Below are 18,463 nucleotides of genomic sequence, written 5' to 3'. Positions count from 1 at the left end.
GATCAGCTGTTGCAAAGAGAATGACGTGTTTCCGCTCTCACACCCGACATTACAACAACAAGGCAGGCGAGCCGAGCTGGGACGGGGAGTCGACGCTGACTGACTGACTGGGGAGTAAACAGGTACAAACAGAAAGCCCTCTGATGCAACGTGTTCTCATTTATTATCGTTAGACCTTTAAATGTGCTGTCACCTTGGGAGAGGCTAGCTAGTCCCACCGAATTATTACCAAACCACAGCGACGCTAGCATTAGCCAAGAAGCTAACGGCGTTACCCTGGCTTCATAACCAAGGGTCAAAATAAAAGCCGAGTTGATCGGAGTGACCGGCCCAGTGAGGCTAGTTTGCTATGTGTGTTAGTGTGTTCGCCTGAGGATTGTACAGATAAGCAGCGTTAATAGCTCACCTAACTCTAAACCGTCAGGTTTAACCCGACTCGGTGTGATTTATAGTTAAAGTTGCTTTAATTGTTTACTGTAAAGATGAGCCAACATGGCAGGTATCAGGAAGTTTAACCGAAACTCCCGACCCCTCCGCCTCACCTGCGGTTATTTTCGCTTGCGTGTGCTACATTTTGTAGATACATTGCTTTTCATTGTGAGCCAGCTGTGAATTGTTGTTGCAGTGAGCTGGTGCATTGCTTATTACAGTATGCAAAAGTGAGCTTTTTGTTGATCAGTTTCCTCAGTTGCAGGAAGTTTGGGGCAGAGTGTCAGACAGGTAGGACAGATGAACAATTATAGACTGGTGACCTGCCAAGGGTCTACACCAGCTCCAGCCTCGTAACTCTGAATGGTTAAGCTGGAGTTTATCTTTATTAATCATTTATAGCTTGTAAGTTAGTTTATTTATCCTATATTTTAAGAGTTTTTTTTGGCACACTTGGGGAGGGATTTAACTCTGTCACAGACATGGACAGGGACAGCTGCAGTAGTTATCCCTTTAATACTTCTTTGAAGTTTACCTGAAGGATGACCACACAGATTTCCATGTTGCATGTGTGCTTAAAATTTAAATTTCAAAAAATAAAATTATAGATATTAGAAAAATACTTTGTATAAATCAAAACAAAATGTTTTAGGATAATGTGTAATCTATATATGCTACTCTCTCTCTTTTTTAAAAACAGAAATCCAACAACCTGCTACCAGAAGAATTCCAACTCATAAAAGATCTAGAGATGAAGCAGATATTGTAAAAGGGGACCCACCAGCCCCTTACCTGCAGCATTGACTGTTTTTGGTGTTATACAAGTACCAGAATGGAGAGAATTTGAGGTAGCTTACTCCTCAGGACAGTCCTGAGTTGTGTCAGTGAAGGTTCCTCAGAGCCCACTTTCTAGTAATATGAGCCATGGACTCTGGGGCAGTTGATAGTCCTGTGACCTTGGTCATTAAGGCCCCCAACCAGAAGTATGAAGACCAGACCATTAACTGTTTCCTTAACTGGACTGTGGAGAAGCTGAAAAGTCACATCTCCAGTGTGTACCCCAGCAAGCCGGTGAGTATCGTTTTGTCCGTCTGAAAGAAACCAGAATCATGATTATTTTGATTAATAATCATATTATATATAATTTGAAACAGTAATTCATTTTTTCAGTAGGCTGCTTGACATTTATTAAAGGCATTTATCATCAGTTTACAGATATAAGTTTAAAAAAAATAGATGTAAATGAGATGATGTACACCATGTTGTCCAATAGGAAGAAAGGCCTGGGCTGCTGGTCCCTAGCAGCTTGCAAAATGCATAATAGAGTCTTTCCACAGGTCCAGTGGTTCAAATCTTGGTCCAACTTTAACTTCCTCTAGATAGAGCTTAGTGACCAAAGATTGTTTCTGTTCTGTTGTTCAAAGCTGAACTACAGCACCATTAAGTTTCACTTTTAGGAACAAACAAAAATGCGCTTTGTAAAGGAAACGGATGTGCTTGATATATAAATACAACAAAAATAAGAGATGTATAGAAAAAATTAGTACAAAGAGCAAAGTATTTGTTTTTGAGATTATTTTATTTAATTCATTAATTGTTGACAGACAACATCTTCATTGAATCCAAGTGATTGCTGAGCCCAACCTCATATTATGTTTGATACAGAATAATCAGATTTTCTGTGGGGCGAGTTTTTGTGTGTGTGTGTGTGTGTGTGTGTGTGGGGGGGGGGGGGTCAGTTTATTAAAAGAATACATGGATTTAAAATTAAAGACAGGATGAAGTTTTCTTGGAGGTCTTCATATTTCAGCAGGGTAAAGAGCACAGCAGCAAGCACTGTGCTAAAATGGGGTTATATTTGTAGACTCGTGTTTCACCCAGAGGTGTGCCCCACTTTAAGACTGGAGTACTTCTCTAGTATTACAGATGATCCTAATGCACCAGTATGTAATACTACTCCCATGCAGACATTATCATTTGACCACTGATGTGATGTTCCTGAAAAAGTGGAAACACAGTGATTCAAAGACAACTTTGCTTTGATTCTTCAGTGAAAATGAATTGTCTGTATTCCTTCTCGGTCAAGTTGCTCTCATAAAACGGATAAGGAGAAGCGAAAGTCTTGTGAAGAACTGAATATTTGATTGTACACATCACAGGCTTTCAGTAGGCTTTGAAATCTAATCCAGCCCAGTACTCTCATTTAACCCCAAGGCACCTAATCACTTTACAAACATGACAGGTTTGATGTCTCATACTTTGCTATCAGCTACCAAAAGGCTTTTCTCAACTGGAAACAAAAACATGTTGATGTTGCTGCACCGAGTTAGCTATGAAGGTTAAAGGGAGCTGGTTGTGACAGAGTAGTAGCTGGCAGTGTTTCCATAAAAACATGTTTGTGGATGTTTGGGTTTAAGTTTACTGTGAGGGCTGTGTTTGCTCAGACGCTCAGTTCAAGCTCTGCTTGGTGTCTCAAGAAGAAGCCCAGCAGTTTTATCATCCTGCATCAGGTTACACTATATAGAGGAGACTGGTGTGATTGTGTCAGACAGTGACCTGAATGCCTGTCATTTTCAGAATATTTAAAAGCATAATTTAAAAAAAGAAAGAAAGAAAAAAAATTACCCTCACTGTGTGTGTGTGTGTGTGTGTGTGTGTGTGTGTGTGTGTGTGTGTGTGTGTGTGTGTGTGTGTGTGTGTGTATCACTTCTTTGTCTCATTGTGTGATGTTTGTGTTTCAGCTGTCCAAAGACCAACGGCTGGTGTACTCAGGAATGCTCCTTCAAGACCACCTGCAGCTCAGAGATGTGCTTAGAAAGGTGAGAGCCACGTATCGATGAGTTTTTGGGAGGGGATGTTAAGTTCCTGGGAATTCCTTGGTGAGAAAATATTGGATCTGGATTTATCCTATAAGGGATCATATAGATTTCTTTAAATTTCAAGCCAGGTAGCACACAGCACACCTTGTTTTACAGTATAAACATTAACAAAACAAAGCATAAAATAAAGTTCACTGCATTGCCTTTCATGAAATAACTTACCTTTCTTGTCTGACCTCGTGTGTGTTCAGAGTTTGAATTTAAATTTTCAAAAGTTGTTCCAAAGTTCAAAACCGTGATGTGTCTTTACTCTTGTTGAGCGCACTGGCTTGTAATTAGTGCCACAGCTGTCAGTTACTTTAGTATTTGACTATTCTATTAATCCATTGAGTAACCGGGTAAGAAATATGTTTGTCTTATTAATGAACAATAAAAATATTAAATCACCTACAACGTACATAAAACATCTTCCTAAAAAACCAAAACATTTTCTTAAATTCAAAGATAACTAATCACAAGTACAATAATCTCAAGCAAAAGAAGTTATACATGCAACGGAGCCAGTTCATAAAATAAAATAGGCTTTGCTTTGTCTTCTTGTAAGACTTTTTTATGAAACTGTAAGCAAAAAAGAAAGAGGTAGATTTGGTTTTGTTTTTGTGCTAGTGAGTGAGCAGGTGTGTGTCTTTAAGCCTTTAAAGGACTATGTGGTGTCAGCAATGAAGAAAAACGAGCATATCAACATTCTCAGAGCTCAGGCTTGACCTCAGATTCAAAGAAATGTTTCCTGTTGCAGAAAACAGATGTCCTGATAGTGTAGATGTTAATAATTAATGTTTATTATAATTCAGTGTCCAGCATAGCAGACGCAGATCAGTGGCCTCTGAGTTTTACTGGCCTGCAAATAAGAAGGAAGAAAAAAAACTTTTATATTTTTAAATATTAATACAATTTAGCTGATACAGTTTTATTTATATTTTATATCAGTCTAAATCTTCAAAATAATGTTACTTAAGCATTGAAAGAAATGTGTTCTAGTATCGTTGCAGTCCCACTTGTAGCCTTTGTTTGAACCAAATGTGAAACAAAAGATGAAAACTGAGATAAACTAATCTTTGTTTTCCTTCTTCAGGGAAATTTAAGAAGCCAACACGGCTCTCAAAGATTCATGAATTTAAATGTGTTGAAACAAAGGTGGTTTAGATGATTCTTTGATATAATTGCCAAATACATCCTCTGAGGTGTTTGGCTGTCTGCCTTGCTTCTAGAAGTACTTTGCTTTAGAAAACAAAACACTGAAACTAATTTATTAGTGATGTTTGTGAGTGAGCTGTCTCACACAATTACAGTAGAGTAGTTGTAGCGCATTAAGTCAGAACAACATACTTTATTAATCCATAGGGAAATTATGTGTAAGCAATTTTGTAACTGTTGGTATTTAAGTAGCTACAAATTGTGTGAGGGACTGATGGCCGTGCAGGAGGCATGTGTAGTCAGTTGTTCACATCCTCAGTAGTAGTTTAGCTGTTGCTCGTAGACATTTCCATCTGTGGGGGAAGTGAAACGGGCAGTCTGGGAAACAATAGCCGATGTGATGTGTGTCACCAACAAACGATGAGCATTGTCTGAATTCTGGCCATTTCCACTCTAATCCTTTCTTTCTCTCTCTTTCTTGCTTTGTCTCTGTGATCTGCTGGTGCCTTCTCCACCACCACCTTTTTCTTCCTCCCACACATCTGGATCGCTCCCTGGCCTTGTCGACCCACAGCACGATGAATACCACATGATGCATCTCGTATGTACCTCTCACAGTCCCCCCGGCTCACCTATGCCTCGGAGTCCCTCCAGCACGACTGCTTCTGATTCCAGCGTGAGTAGATCAACACTTACTAACACAATTTATTCGTGCTTTTAATGTATTTTTACAGTTTTAAAAGCTCTGGTAAGCAAATGTTTTTAAAAACATTTTATTAAACTGACCTGTCATAATTAAAACAGAGACTTATTCTGATTAAGTTGCAATCAACTTTAACTGGATGTGTTTCTGTGATTTCCTGTAAAAACTATGAAAGCTGTTTGATTAGGCTGCAGCCTCCATGCTCCTCTCATCTTCTCTCAGGGCAAACTTGATCTTTTCTGTGTGTGCTTGATTTAATTATTGGTTTGTTATTGGTGTTCACACAGAGTTCAGAGAGTGCTGGCTCCATATCTCCTGCCACCACACCAAATCAGGAAAGTCAGTCAGCCTCTTCATCCTCCTCCTCTTCTGATCCAGCGAGTTTTGATGGGCTGAGGTACCGCGGCGGCTTCGCCCAATATCCTCAGAGCACCGCTGGTATCCCTCAGTGGTAAGCAAACAACACCAAGACACGAGACTGGGCTTTTTTTAGCTCTAAATGAGCGTTTGTGGGTTTTTATGGTATCACTATACAGGAGAGGGGCAATTTTACAAGCACTTTTTAAGTGCCGTGTATCAGGGTAGCACAAAGCATTCACAAGGTACTGCTGTCTGAACACAAACAGAAAAATCAGCTTTGCCTAAATTTTACCACATGCACTTCACATTACTCCTCAACAATATACTTGAAATGTGCAATTCACTTGTATTTTTATTTTTTATTCCTATTTATTCTATTTATCCCCTTCGTATATTTTATTTATATTGTCTCTGTATTTATATGTGTGTGTGTGTGTGTGTGTGTGTGTATATATATGTATATATATATATATATATATATATATATATATATATATATATATATATATATATATATATATATATATATATATATATATATATATATATATATATATATATATATATATATATATATATATAATATTCTGTAACTCTGTAACTTCTGTCGGTGCTGTGCTTTTTTGGAAATCGAATTTCCCAGAGGAACCCACCCGAGGGATTAATAAAGTTCTATCTAATCTAATCTAATCTAAACAATTTTGGGCTAGAGAGAAAATTCAGATGGTTCCTGAAAGATGATAATTATTTTTTGAATTGTTTTTTGTTTGTTTAATAAACAATAAAAAGACAAGTTAACAGGTTTACAGAGCAAAGAGCTATAATGTCTGCTATCTGTTATTATATATTAATGGGAAAAAGTTCTGACAGAGTCACATCTGAGCATTTACCCCCAAACTAATCTATGCCTCTTTAAATTATAGAAAATATAAATTTGTGCTAAAATATAAAATAAAATAATATGATTTAAATCAAAGGAATCACCACTGTATAAATAGGTCTTGCAATAGATTGCCAGCCAGGTGCTAATGACATAAGTACTCACTAAAGTTTAGTGAGATATTCTGTTTGACATCAGGTTGAAAGCAGGTCTGTGGTTCTGAGAAGCTAATGGGACGACCCTGAAGATGGAACATCAGTTTATGAATGTGTATCAGTTGTGCAGCTTTGTGTTAATGCCTTTAATAACAAATATGACGCTTTCCTCCCTCCACAGGCCCGATGCTGCTCAGGTTCCCTTTCATGGGGGCCTACCTGCCAACATGCCCCCCCACCCCATGTACATGCCAATGCAGATGCTGTGGTGGCAACAGATGTACGCTCGTCACTACTACATGCAATAGTAAGTGCAAAAACTGTCCTGCTATCATCATGCCAGTGACAGTTTGCCCAGTGACATATTTGTTAGACTACATTTATTTACTATGATTACTTCGCGTGCTGATTTGTTTGTTTGTCTATTTTGTTTCCATTCTCTCTCCCTATTCTCCTTCTTTTTATCTCCATTTTCTTTCTCAGTCAAGCAGCAGTAGCTGCCTCGCAGCCTCCCAGCACCTCCCCTCCCTCCTCCCCCACCCCCTCACCCCATCAGCCTGCCCAACCCAATGCTGTGCAGCCACCACTGGGACCTAACGCGGCCCCCAACGCCTTGCCAGAGAACCAGCCGCCCAACCCCATCCAGATGAACGCTCAGGGCGGAGCCGTCCTAAATGACGACGAGATGAACCGCGATTGGCTGGACTGGCTTTACACATTGTCTCGCGTGGGCGTCCTGCTCAGCATCGTCTACTTCTACTCTTCTTTTAGCCGCTTCGTCATGGTGGTCGGAGCCATGTTGCTCGTCTACCTGTGAGTTAATTCTGCAGAAGTTGTAAAAACAAAAAACGTATAATTTGTACTTTTAATTTTGACATTTTCACATCTGTGTTCATGACAGTGTACTGAATGTGTTTTTACTGCAACTTTATTTTCACCAATCATTTCAGTCATTTTAGATATATCTGTTAAAAACAACTTTAAAGTCAAGTGTGTGTCTATGGTTCAGGCACCAGGCTGGCTGGTTTCCCTTCAGGCCAGAGCAGCAAAACCTCAGAGGAGGAGGAAGAGTTCCACAGGAGGAAGCAGAGAGACACCAGGACATGCAGGAAATGGTGAGCTGGGCACTGTCTGTCACTGTTTTTCTGCCTTACTTTTCTAGCTTGTTGTTTTCAAAGACAAATATCAATTAAAATTTCTCAGACTGACAGACGACCTGATGAAGTTTGGCTGCATCACACCAAGTACACTCTGGACTGTTTCCCATCTTTGGAAGTCAATGATGATGTGCCAAAAATCAGCACTTGCCCCACTTGAAATATGTGCAGAGACTGCAGAATACTTTGCACTGTACTTTGAGTTTCTTGTCTTGGCCTGCTGATCTCTGTGCATTTCTTTGCTACCTTGATGTCTGAAGTGGATACATACAATGTGAAAATCATAATTTTTGGTATTAAATTATAGAATAGATTATAGCTTTTACAGCTGATCAACAGCAGTCCTAGGATGATCCTTTACCTGTAAACAGAAAAATCCTTTGTTAAAAAAAGAATTTCAGATTGCTGATAATGTGACAACTCAAAACAAGACTGTAGATGTCACTAGATATTATAAATATCTTGGAGTTTGGCCAAATGAATGTCTTTTGTTTAAGCATGTAGCAGTTTAATCTCTAATATAAAACCAATTGTTCAAGAGAGTTGTTTATTCTAACAAGGCCTATTTTTTTTGTTGGAAAAAATAAAGACAGTTGTTTTTAATAGGCAACTTCTTATTCACTCATATCTTTTCAAATAATTTCAGGTCTTTTCTGAGTCTTAACATGAGTGTACAGCAGAGAGATGTGCTGATAAAAACAGAAATGAAAGCAGGAAGGTTTCTGCTGTAGGGTTGTTTGCAAAGGGAAAATGGTTTAAGGAACTTGGCATTTCAGAGTGCTTTTATTCTCTGTTTCTTAACACTGACTTCATCTTTAAGCTTCACTCGTTTGCGTTTGGTTTTTAGTGTTTCATTTGTGTACATGATGATGTGTCAAGTAAACATAAACTTGCAGCGCATTATGCAACATAATATCCTGCCAACTCACAGGAAGCGCTTTCAAAATATAAATGGTCTTATTGTCATTTTAAGGTGGAGTTTAAAGCAATCAGTCCAGAATATGTCTGAAAGAGAACGTCTTTAATCTTTTTTGTCTCTGTTTGTTTGTGGCAAAGGAACGACTGATGGACGAAGGAATGGAGGACGATGACAGTGGCGAGGATGGAGGTGGAAGAGCGGAGGATCAGGGCCGGGCGGCGGCTGCTGCTGCCGAGCCGAGTTTCATTACAGTCGCGTGGTCCTTCATCAGCACCTTCTTCACCTCACTGATCCCCGAGGGACGACCCCACCCAGACAACTAGGTAGACCCCCTTGCTTCTAAAAATACTTCCTCTTCCTGCTACAGGACCCCCACCCCCCACCCCCACCAAACCTTTACTGGCCATAAATAACCCAAACGCATCTTCACACAATCCCATGTGGTCAAATACTCCTTGACCGAAGTGCCCGCCTAGCCTCCTGTCCTCAACCAATGAATGAAGTGTAAGAGCAGTTGCAGTGTGTTGCTGCAGTAATGGAACCTTTGGTAAAGTCATGTCTGTGCTGTGTTAATGGAGTAAAAGCTTCAGCAGTGAAAGTTTTTGTTTTTGTTTCATCGCTTGTGAATTCATTAAGACTTGGCGATGACGAGAGACGCTAAAGGGAGTTGTCTTCCATTTTGAGCTGTGATATGGTTATGCTTGTGAATATTTTATTTCATTATTTTTTTAAATAATGGATGTGACCCAGAAATAAAAAGAAAAACAAAGTAAGGAATTTCTCTAAAATAATAGGGAAACGTTTCCTTAACAAACCATGGAAAACACATCCTCAAAGACATTTTCATGTATGCACACAGTGTGCATATAGACATTGCAGCTACTGAAGCACATTGTTTTCCCACTTTGTGTATTTTAAATATCTATTTACACATGTAAGTATATGCATCTTTAATTCCTGAATATATGCTTTTTTTGAATAAAAAATCTTGCTGCAGTTTAATTTGCCTGCTGTGGTGTACTTTCTCTAGTGCGCAGTTGATGTAGTTCCACTGATGTCCAGCAGGGGGCGGCATTCACACGCAGATATTGTATCCTCCTCTTCTCGTTTCCCAGATTATACTTTTGCAGTTCCTTTCTTCCTTTCCTTCTTTCCTCACTCTTATTCCATCCATCAGAGATATGGGAGCAGCAGGAGTTGAGGAAAAGACATAAGGAGGCAACAAAATAAGACGCCCTTGTGCTTTGAGGCCGTCATTTTAAAGTGATTTCAGTAAAATATAAGTATACCAATGTATCATATGACCTCAGATGTCAGATGTGCTTATATATTTAAATCTATTTTTAATTAAATTTACAGTGTAGCTTAATATTAAAGAATATACAGATAAAAAAGTTGAAGGGTAGAGAGTTTGACTGAACATTTCAATAATAAATGACAAAAAAAATAAGAATATAAAGGTTCTGTCTCTGAAAGCCTTTTCTGGCCAGGTTTTGTGCTGGCCTTTACAGCTGTGCATCTCATCTCTTTTCCACACTTCCACAGAGGATGCATCCTTGATTGTAGCTCTTCTCATCACTTTGTTCTCCAGATGCATTTTAAGATTTGAGATGTCTTTCAAAGATGGCGTCCTAAGCTCGATGTCTGCAGGAAGTCAGTTCTGATTTTTCTTCTGTTTCCTTATGTATTATGTCCCATCTTACACAAATTTTGTTCGGGCACTTAATCAGTGTGTGATTTCTGTTTCTGAACTGTTGTGCAAAATTCTTCACAGCAAAAAGCAAAAGGGGGTCAGATTAAAACACGAGGTAAAGACAGTACAAGACAGAGAGGAAAATTAAGATGCCTGGCCATTACAAACCTCTCCAACTTAAAAGGTCAGTAGAAAGCTTCCACTGATTGTGCTGAAAATAAAATATATTGGGCTCCCTATCTCTGCTTGAAGTGGGAAATGTAAACAAGTACAAACACTTGAATCTTTTTCACGCATATTTTGCTGCCTGAACTTTCCTAAATGTTATCCCAACAGGAGTGCATGTGAGAATGAAAATATTAGCGGGTCTTTAACCTTTCTAATACAAAGCCTGTGTGATGATGGATGTGACAGTAGATCAGCTGATATACTGTTGCATTCGCAGTCTGGGTCCACAGTGGTGGTCTCTGCCTTTTGAGAACGCTCTCTTTTCATACAGATGCTGATGGTCATTAATGGCGGCACCAATAATCTCACAGTTTGGCAGTCCAATCCTGATTCAGCAAGTTAATCATAATGATACATTTACAGAGTACATTTGTCCTGTTAACAGTGCTTCCTGTTTGCTTCCAGTGAACCTGAATGCTCCATCTGGTCACATTTTACTACATGCTTTTTTCTGACCCAGAAACATAACTGTACAGAAACAAGCAATAAATAAAATAAAACCCCTACAGTAGGCAAAGGCAGCTTCAGAAGACTATATACTAAAAGTAAAAAGAAAATGGAAGATTTGAATACAGGGTTAGCTTGCTTCTGACTGCTTGCACTACAAACTGAGCCTTCAGCACAGAGCATGGCTTTTTCCCCAACTTTACCTGCTGAGACCTCCAGGCTTTCTGCATCTACAAATTTTAATGACTATCAGCAAATGTTTCGATTGCCGAGCTGTGTAAAAAGCTGGTCCTTACAACAAACAGCCTAACAATGAATTAGGGGCTTGAAAGTTTAAAATTTACCTGGCTGAACATGTGCAGGCTGACACAATCCTCACTGATAGAGTGGTGAGCTGGGAAGCAGCTCAGACAGCGATGCACTTCAGAGAGTCCTCCAAAAACCCCTAATCGAATGACCATGGATTTTTGTGTAGTTGGGAGTGGAAGGTCCAATTAATTATGCATGACAGCGGCTTGACGGCCATTTGATTTTGTAACGTGCGCCCCCTCTGAGCCGCCGATCCAATCAGGTTAGGACGCACCACCACACACACACTTTCTCCTCTACCTCCACACAGCTCCGGGGTGAGGCTGAGACTCCCCTTATCAGTGGGAGAGATTTCTTTAAGAGGGTGTTTGGGGCCTTGTAGGACATTTCATCATCATAATAAGTCCTTGTTATGCAGCCGGCTCACTCCTGTTTCCCTGCTATCAGGCCTCGTTGTCTTCGGAGAGGCAGCAGTTGGGCTGGACACCTGCCACAGCGGGGGGAGAAGAGATAGACTGAGTTCATTAGGTGAACACGGAGGAGATGGAGAGGAGAGATGGAGTGTGACACCTGTGAGGATGATATGGGGATGCAGTGCTTTCAGTAAAAGTGCCTTGACTGAGCACATGCTGTAAACGTGGTACAGTGTGTTTAGGCCAGGTGTTACTTTGGATGTATCCATATATGTCACACAGTGAAAAACACCTACGTTTGCTTTGCTGCTCCAGTAACAGAGAGACCGTAAATAACTAATTGCTGTGAATTCTCTGTAAATTTATCCTCAAGTTAAGTCACACGTTTTTGTAGGCTGTTGCAAACACATCCAAAAAACAACAAAGCTTGACTCAAAATGCTTTCCAGTTATGGAAGGTGGATTAACAATATATAAAAAACAGGTTGTGCAAGTTGATTTAAAAAATGGACAAGATGTAAATATGACAAAACTGATCTAGTTTAGTCATATTTATAGTTTTAACTTCATATAGTGTTTCTGTCAGTTTCACAGCAAACCTAGCCCAACAACAGTGGGATTTTTTAGCTTTACTCCATAAACTGAATATCTTAAGCTAGTTTTTAAGAGGAACTGTGGGTGCATTTTACAGTATTTTATCACATCGTCTCAATTTCAATTTCTCTTATTCAATTTGGATAGTAAGGTCAGAATTTGACATAAACAACATGGAAGCATGAATCCAACCTACCTTATGATGGTGTCATGGTGTGTGGGGTATTTTGGGTTTCTCAGAACCAATGAACACGATTTACACCACAGCATCTGAGTGTTGTTGCTGATGACGTTCATCCTTTTATGGCAGTGTTCCTCTAGACCTCTGGTGGATGCTTCTAACAGGATAATGTCACAAGGCTCAGATCATCATGAACATGACAGTAAGGTCACTCTACTCAAATGGCCTCCACAGTCTCCAGATCTCAGTCCAATAGAGCACCTTTGAGATGTGGTGGAAAGGGAGATTCACATCATGGAAGTGTAGTAACTGTTTGATGTTATCATGTCAATATCTATCAAAAGAATCTCTCATGAATTTTTTAAGCAGCATGTTGAATCTTGCCACAAAGACATTAAGGCAACTCTAAAGGAAAAAGGGGTTCCAACCCTGTAACAGCAATCGTACCTAATAAAGCATCTGGTGAGTATATATTACATTTGAAACTTCAGACTTTAGCCTCAGGCAGTTGACAGAGGTAACTTTATATTTAGAGCCAATCAATATTACACCAATACTTATGCCATATCAGCCATCATTATACAAAAATAAATAAAAAATTATACAGTCATTATTTATGAACGTTTCGCTAGTTTATGGTCAGACACTTCTTGATGCCGCCCTGCCTTTAGCTAATGTTGCCTGCTGTGCTTGTAAGACCACTAAAATTGTTTTTTTTTCTACATTTCACGTAAAGCATATCTGTCGATACTAATATACAGTATATGTGTGGTAGGCTAGCATATATGGGTTTCATTGTAATTATATTACATGTTAAGTGGATTTCTTTGGGTGTGTCCATTAATGCAAGTAAAACTTCTGTTTGTGTCTTTTGGCCAGTGTAATTGTGCTGCTGTCGACTGTCAGAAGCACTGTGCATACAGGATATGTTGTGATTTACGTGATTATCTTGTGATTCAATTGGTTCCCAACATAAGTGCATCTACATCAGGAAAAAATCCCTTTGTTTTTGCATATGCTTAGAGCTCAAATTTGATATTTACTCTGAGTTTCACTGTACTGATCAAGGAGTGTCCCATACTGAGTATAATTCAATTTTCCTTTAATTTAACCAAATAGAAGTCTGCCTGAGATTAAAACCTTTTTCAAGACAGACCCAACCAAGAACACAGGACAAAGTCATTATTACAATTCGGCAACTTTACAATAGATTGACCATATATGACAGAATTTTTTTTAAAATATTTTTCTGTTGCAGGGGTTGATGTTCAAAGAAAACATGATTATGTTAAGTAATGAGTTTAGTGGAGTAATAAGTAAAGTTTTTTCTACTATTGGTTTTGTAAAGGAGACCAGGGATCTCTTATATGGTCATCTTGGGTACACAGCTCTGAATGTGAGAACAGAAGCCCCGCCCACCTGCTGTTCAGAACTTCTGTTCAGGAGGCGCAGGCAATGGGAAGTTCCCCAAGGAATAGGGAAGCGAGATGACTTATTAGCTTAATATCTATCCCTTTTTTTGAGACTTTGAGATATTTTGTCTCCCATTTTGTCTTTACTTCTGCCTGATTTTAAATTCCTTGGTTTAATGCTGAATTCCACATATCTGTTTTCTTAACCGAGTTTTGGGGTGATGGAGCCTATCCCAGATCACACAGGGCTAAAGTCATTGTACACCCTGGAGATGTACACAGGCAACCACATCCTCTCACATTCACACCTACAGTCAGCAGTCAGTTTAGAGCCATCAGTCTCTTCTCATGGATTTATTTGCACAAGGTTAACATTCTTTGTGTAAATGTGAGATAGAGGTGGATGGATTGAGCCAGATATCGACAGTATCGATACCAACGCTGATATTGATATTGGACGGTACTAGCATAATATACGGTGGCCCTGAGAGACCAAACGGACTGCAACGGAAATAGGAAAAAACAACAAAAGAAGTGTTTCTGGGGAGACAATAACCCGACGGACCAGTTGCAGGAACTGAAAAAATGGTAGGTGTGTTTTATCATGATTCATATAATACTGATGACAGAGTTTTAGACTAATAGTTAGGCTAACACACTTACCTCTCATCTTTTGTTTTCTCACAAAACCGATAGATCCTCCACTTCTGTTAAGTGTCTCCCTGCGCAATTCTTAGCATATTTTGGTTCCTGCAACTGGTCCGTCGGTATTGTCTCCCCAGAAACACTTCCCTTGTGCTTTTGGAAATCTGTTTTTTCCTATTTCCGTTGTGTTTTGTGTGCTTTTGTATCATTTTTCTTGCTGGTGTTTTCTTAAGTTGCAGTCCGTTTGGCCTCTCAGGGCCACCGTAATAATAGGATCAAAACTATCCTCTAAGTTCAGTATATAGCCCAGTGAATTTTTTGGATCCATTATTAGCTTTGTTTAGAAATGAAAAAAGTACCTCAAACATGTTCCAAATGTGCAAATTGATGAGAATTTATCTCAAAAGGCAAAACAGACTGCTCTCTTCATAAGCTGCCTTTATAAGTGAGAAGTACAGGCAATACTGCCCCTGTATTTACTTGGTATCAGATCAATACTGAAGTTTGCAGTATTGCACAACACTAATGAGTTTCAATACATACATTTTTAATATAAATTTTATATAAATAATTTATATATATATATTTTTTTCTAATCCAATTTATTTGTACTTGTTTGTGTTTTTCTTTCAAGTTCACCCAATTTCTGGCTATCGTGTATCATTTTGATGTAAATGTGAACAGTTGTGTGGTGGGGTGTTGTTTGTGGCTGAGCTGCAGACGAAGGGTGGAGCAGGGGGTTCAGGGGCAGTGCTAGGGGAGGCTGGATGTCACAGCTGACCTTCTTCAATTCCATCATGTCTCTCCTATTTTAGTAGCATGCTGGGGCCCGAGGAAGAGAAGGAGTAGCAGCAACAGCTGCAGGCAAGCAACGCTGAGCTGGCGGTGAGGAGCTGAAAAGCACCGTAAGTAAAGCAGACTGTAAATAAAGTGCACCGCCATCACACTGCCCAGTGCTGGGTCAGGTTAAAACAGTTAAAAGGGAGTAAGTTATAAGCTGACTGTCATTTTGAGAGCTGCATTTTATGATACAGAACTTGGTTTGGGTTTGTGAGCCACGTATTTCACGAATGCCAAATCTACACAACAGGGGGTGCTGTATTAGCAAAAGATGAAATGGCTGCTTGTGACATTACCGTGTTGCATGTAGTAACAAGCAGTGCTGGTCAAGTTACTTGAAAAATAGTAATTAGTTACTAATTACTGATTACTTCTCCAAGAAAGTAATCCTGTTATTTCACTGATTACTTATTTTCAAAAGTAATTAACTACTTTATTACTTCTATTTATTATGCATAATACAATTGAATCAAATGCTTTAAAAATTGCTTTACGAGTTTTAATCTTTTAACTTTATGCACATTGCATCAAGCAAAAATTAAATTATATGTTACTGTCTTTGTCTTGAAGAAATGTATTTAACATTTAAACCTATTTTCTGCTTATTCCACCATATAAAATAAAATAATGGTTTGTTTGAATTCACTCTTTCAAATAGATGCAAGTAAAACACAGCAAAAAGTAAATAAAATCAAAGACTCAGCGTCAGTAAGTCCTGTCTCTCTTAAATCTACTGTCACCTGTTTAGCAGGAGTGGGGCCGGTGGAGGTTTGCCTGGTGCTGCAGTGGTCATGTCAGTGGGGGGATCTGGGAGTTTCTCTGTGAATTTCACATTCCTTTGGCAGCGTGCTAGGTTGTTACGTCTGTTGATGCCATAGACATTATACGCTCGTACGTCATTGTCATGAGACACTCTCACAAGAAAAATCATGGTTTAATAACACAGTAATGCAGCGTGCTTATGGGAAAGTAACAGTAATCTAATTATTTTTTTTGCAATAGTAATCCCTTACTTTACTAGTTATCTGAAAAAAGTAATTGGATTACAGTAACGTGTTACTATTAACATGTTACTGCCCATCTCTGGTAACAAGTGGGAATTATCACTGCTCTGCTCTTTACTGTTGATGCTTTTCGTTTTCTCAGTTCGTGTTCCAAAATAATTTGAATCTGCTTTCAGGGAAAGCACCTCCTTCACTGAAAAGAAGCTGGTGGAGACCAAAACAGAGCTAAAATGGGGGCAATTATGACTTATGCGCATAACAGTTAATAATTCTACTAATGGATGTCTAAATGATAACTAAAATCATTTTTTTATATATTCTTTTTTACCCTCTAGTGAAGAACAATAAAATGACCTATCTATAAGAAGTAGGTCTTTTTATTGTTCTTTATATAGTCAAATCATATTCAAAGCAATGCTACGCTTCAAAGTCACAATCGCCCATGTAAACATAGCTGTCGGGGTAATGTAATGGTATAAAATCCCTCTGAAATGTGGCGAAGCATACGGAAGAAGTCAGGTACTGTACTTACTTTTCTCATCTCGTAATGGCATTACTAAAACTAATATATCAGAAGAAATCTGGAAACCACTGCAGCAGCGTCAATGTCAGACTACATTTGGGAAACCTTTTGGCAAAATCATCTGCTCTTGAGTAGAAATCCAAGCGTTTGTGGGCAGGAAGTGAAATTAGACTGTACTTTGTCAGGAATTCCTGTCGTATCTGTCTGTCCTCGGACAACTTTGCTTTCAAGGTGTATTTCCTCTAAAACAATTTTCCATTGTTTGCCAACAGGTTTCACATTTCACCACAAACTCTCCCGTGTGTTTGTGTCCTTTGTCCTGCCTGAAGCACTTTGCGGCCTGTTTGTTAAAAGCACTTTATCGCTAAATTTGACTTGGCACGTCTTGGCAGGAGAGATTGCAGCTGATGAGACTCCTGACCTGCAGATAAAGCATCCATTAAGTGTCTTGTCTGGAGCAATTCAGTACTCTTAACCTATTAGCATATTGTTAGCCATTTGTGAGATGGTGCAGCCGTGGATACGCGCTGCTGTGCTGCAGCCAGTCACCACACCATAAAGAACCACCTCTCACTCTGCTGCTAAATGTCGTCTCCGACATTGTAATGCTCGCCGACTGTCCTCTGCCAGATGATTCAAATGACCGCTAAAAGCCCGAGGGAGGCAAAAAAGGGGTCCAAAATGCAAAATTGATGGAAATGACATTAGATTCAGCTCATGCTCCTCACTGTGTAAATTATGCCCCAAAATGGACTCTCTGGCCCGACTGTTAGCTCCAATTTGTTGGGCCATACCTCATGGTGGCTTGTCTTGCCCTTCCCTTCTCCCTTTAATCCAATCAAAGCCACGCTGGATGTTATTTATTTGTTTATTTATTTATTTTCAAAGGATGTAACCGATTCTTATCAAGGCAGAAGTAGGGCCTTCTTCCTGGTGAAACAGTGACTAACGTCCAGCCATCGATCTGTCAGTTCGTCTGCGGTGGCGGGTGATGCGTCTGGTGATAGAAGACTTTTTCTGCTTGTGTTTTTATGTGCGAGTGTGCAACAGAGTCATCAGTGCACACATTGTTTTCTTTTTTTTAATGTTCTAGATTGCATTAAAAGATGTCGATTTTGAGATTATTTCATTTCTCACTTGTTTATTTTAATGTATTCTAGAAATGACTTTTTTTTACACATTCAGGCATTTACCTCAAGCACTGCCATAAAGATTGTCTCCTTAAAAAAACATAAATGCATGAAGTTGCAATTCTTTGATTTAAACTGACCTTCAAAGCACATCACCTCACAGGTGTTGCAAAAGTCGATTCACTACAATAAGCTAATTGAACGACTTCTTGAGTGGATGATTGTGTTCTTGTCTGTGGCAACCTTAACCTCCTCTTAACTGTTTAAAATGAAATTTGATATTGATGTTGGTACCAATATCGGCTTTGTTGGCTGATATTTACATCAGATATTTCTTCGTTGCTAGTGGTGAAGTGTTTAAACATAGTGTGATGAAGAAGATATATATATTTTAAAGCATTTAGATGTTTTAATAGATAATAATTCAAA

General features: G+C 39.1%; 1 protein-coding gene and 2 long non-coding RNA genes across 3 annotated transcripts in view; 2 read left to right on the top strand and 1 right to left on the bottom strand.

The window, feature by feature from the left end:
* Positions 1-15: 15 nt before the first annotated feature.
* Positions 16-9,618, top strand: herpud2 (HERPUD family member 2). Its single transcript, XM_085472156.1, has 9 exons — positions 16-122; positions 1,130-1,500; positions 3,171-3,248; positions 5,017-5,118; positions 5,433-5,596; positions 6,722-6,847; positions 7,024-7,353; positions 7,550-7,655; positions 8,754-9,618. Exons 2-9 carry the CDS (start codon positions 1,354-1,356, stop codon positions 8,937-8,939), a joined length of 1,239 nt encoding a protein of 412 aa, XP_085328282.1. The 5' UTR covers positions 16-122; positions 1,130-1,353; the 3' UTR covers positions 8,940-9,618.
* On the bottom strand, positions 9,552-14,619 carry LOC146699183 (uncharacterized). Its single transcript, XR_014922793.1, has 3 exons — positions 14,556-14,619; positions 12,496-12,741; positions 9,552-11,780 (listed from the first exon to the last, which is right to left on the bottom strand). It is a non-coding gene; the product is annotated as an uncharacterized LOC146699183 (long non-coding RNA).
* The window catches only part of LOC146699182 (uncharacterized), a 10,787-nt gene continuing 6,252 nt past the window's right edge, over positions 13,929-18,463 (top strand). The window contains exons 1-2 of the long non-coding RNA XR_014922792.1: positions 13,929-14,480; positions 15,353-15,442. This is a non-coding gene — a long non-coding RNA (uncharacterized LOC146699182). The remainder of the gene's footprint in view (positions 14,481-15,352; positions 15,443-18,463) is intronic.

This window comes from Copadichromis virginalis, linkage group LG11, assembly GCF_057382275.1.
Source record: "Copadichromis virginalis isolate Kocher_CV1m ecotype Utaka linkage group LG11, C_Virginalis_male_GT1.1, whole genome shotgun sequence".
Taxonomy (NCBI): domain Eukaryota; kingdom Metazoa; phylum Chordata; class Actinopteri; order Cichliformes; family Cichlidae; genus Copadichromis; species Copadichromis virginalis.
Note: the sequence above shows the minus strand (reverse complement) of the source record. Positions and strands in the feature narration are given on the sequence as shown.

What these genes read in the sequence shown, in the direction of transcription:
- herpud2 (XM_085472156.1), top strand. Translation starts at nt 1,354, where the DNA reads ATGGACTCTGGGGCAGTTGATAGTCCTGTGACCTTGGTCATTAAGGCC. An exon ending in GTGTGTACCCCAGCAAGCCG is followed by an intron (nt 1,501 to 3,170) that starts GTGAGTATCGTT and finishes TTTGTGTTTCAG; the next exon opens with CTGTCCAAAGACCAACGGCT. An exon ending in CGACTGCTTCTGATTCCAGC is followed by an intron (nt 5,119 to 5,432) that starts GTGAGTAGATCA and finishes GTGTTCACACAG; the next exon opens with AGTTCAGAGAGTGCTGGCTC.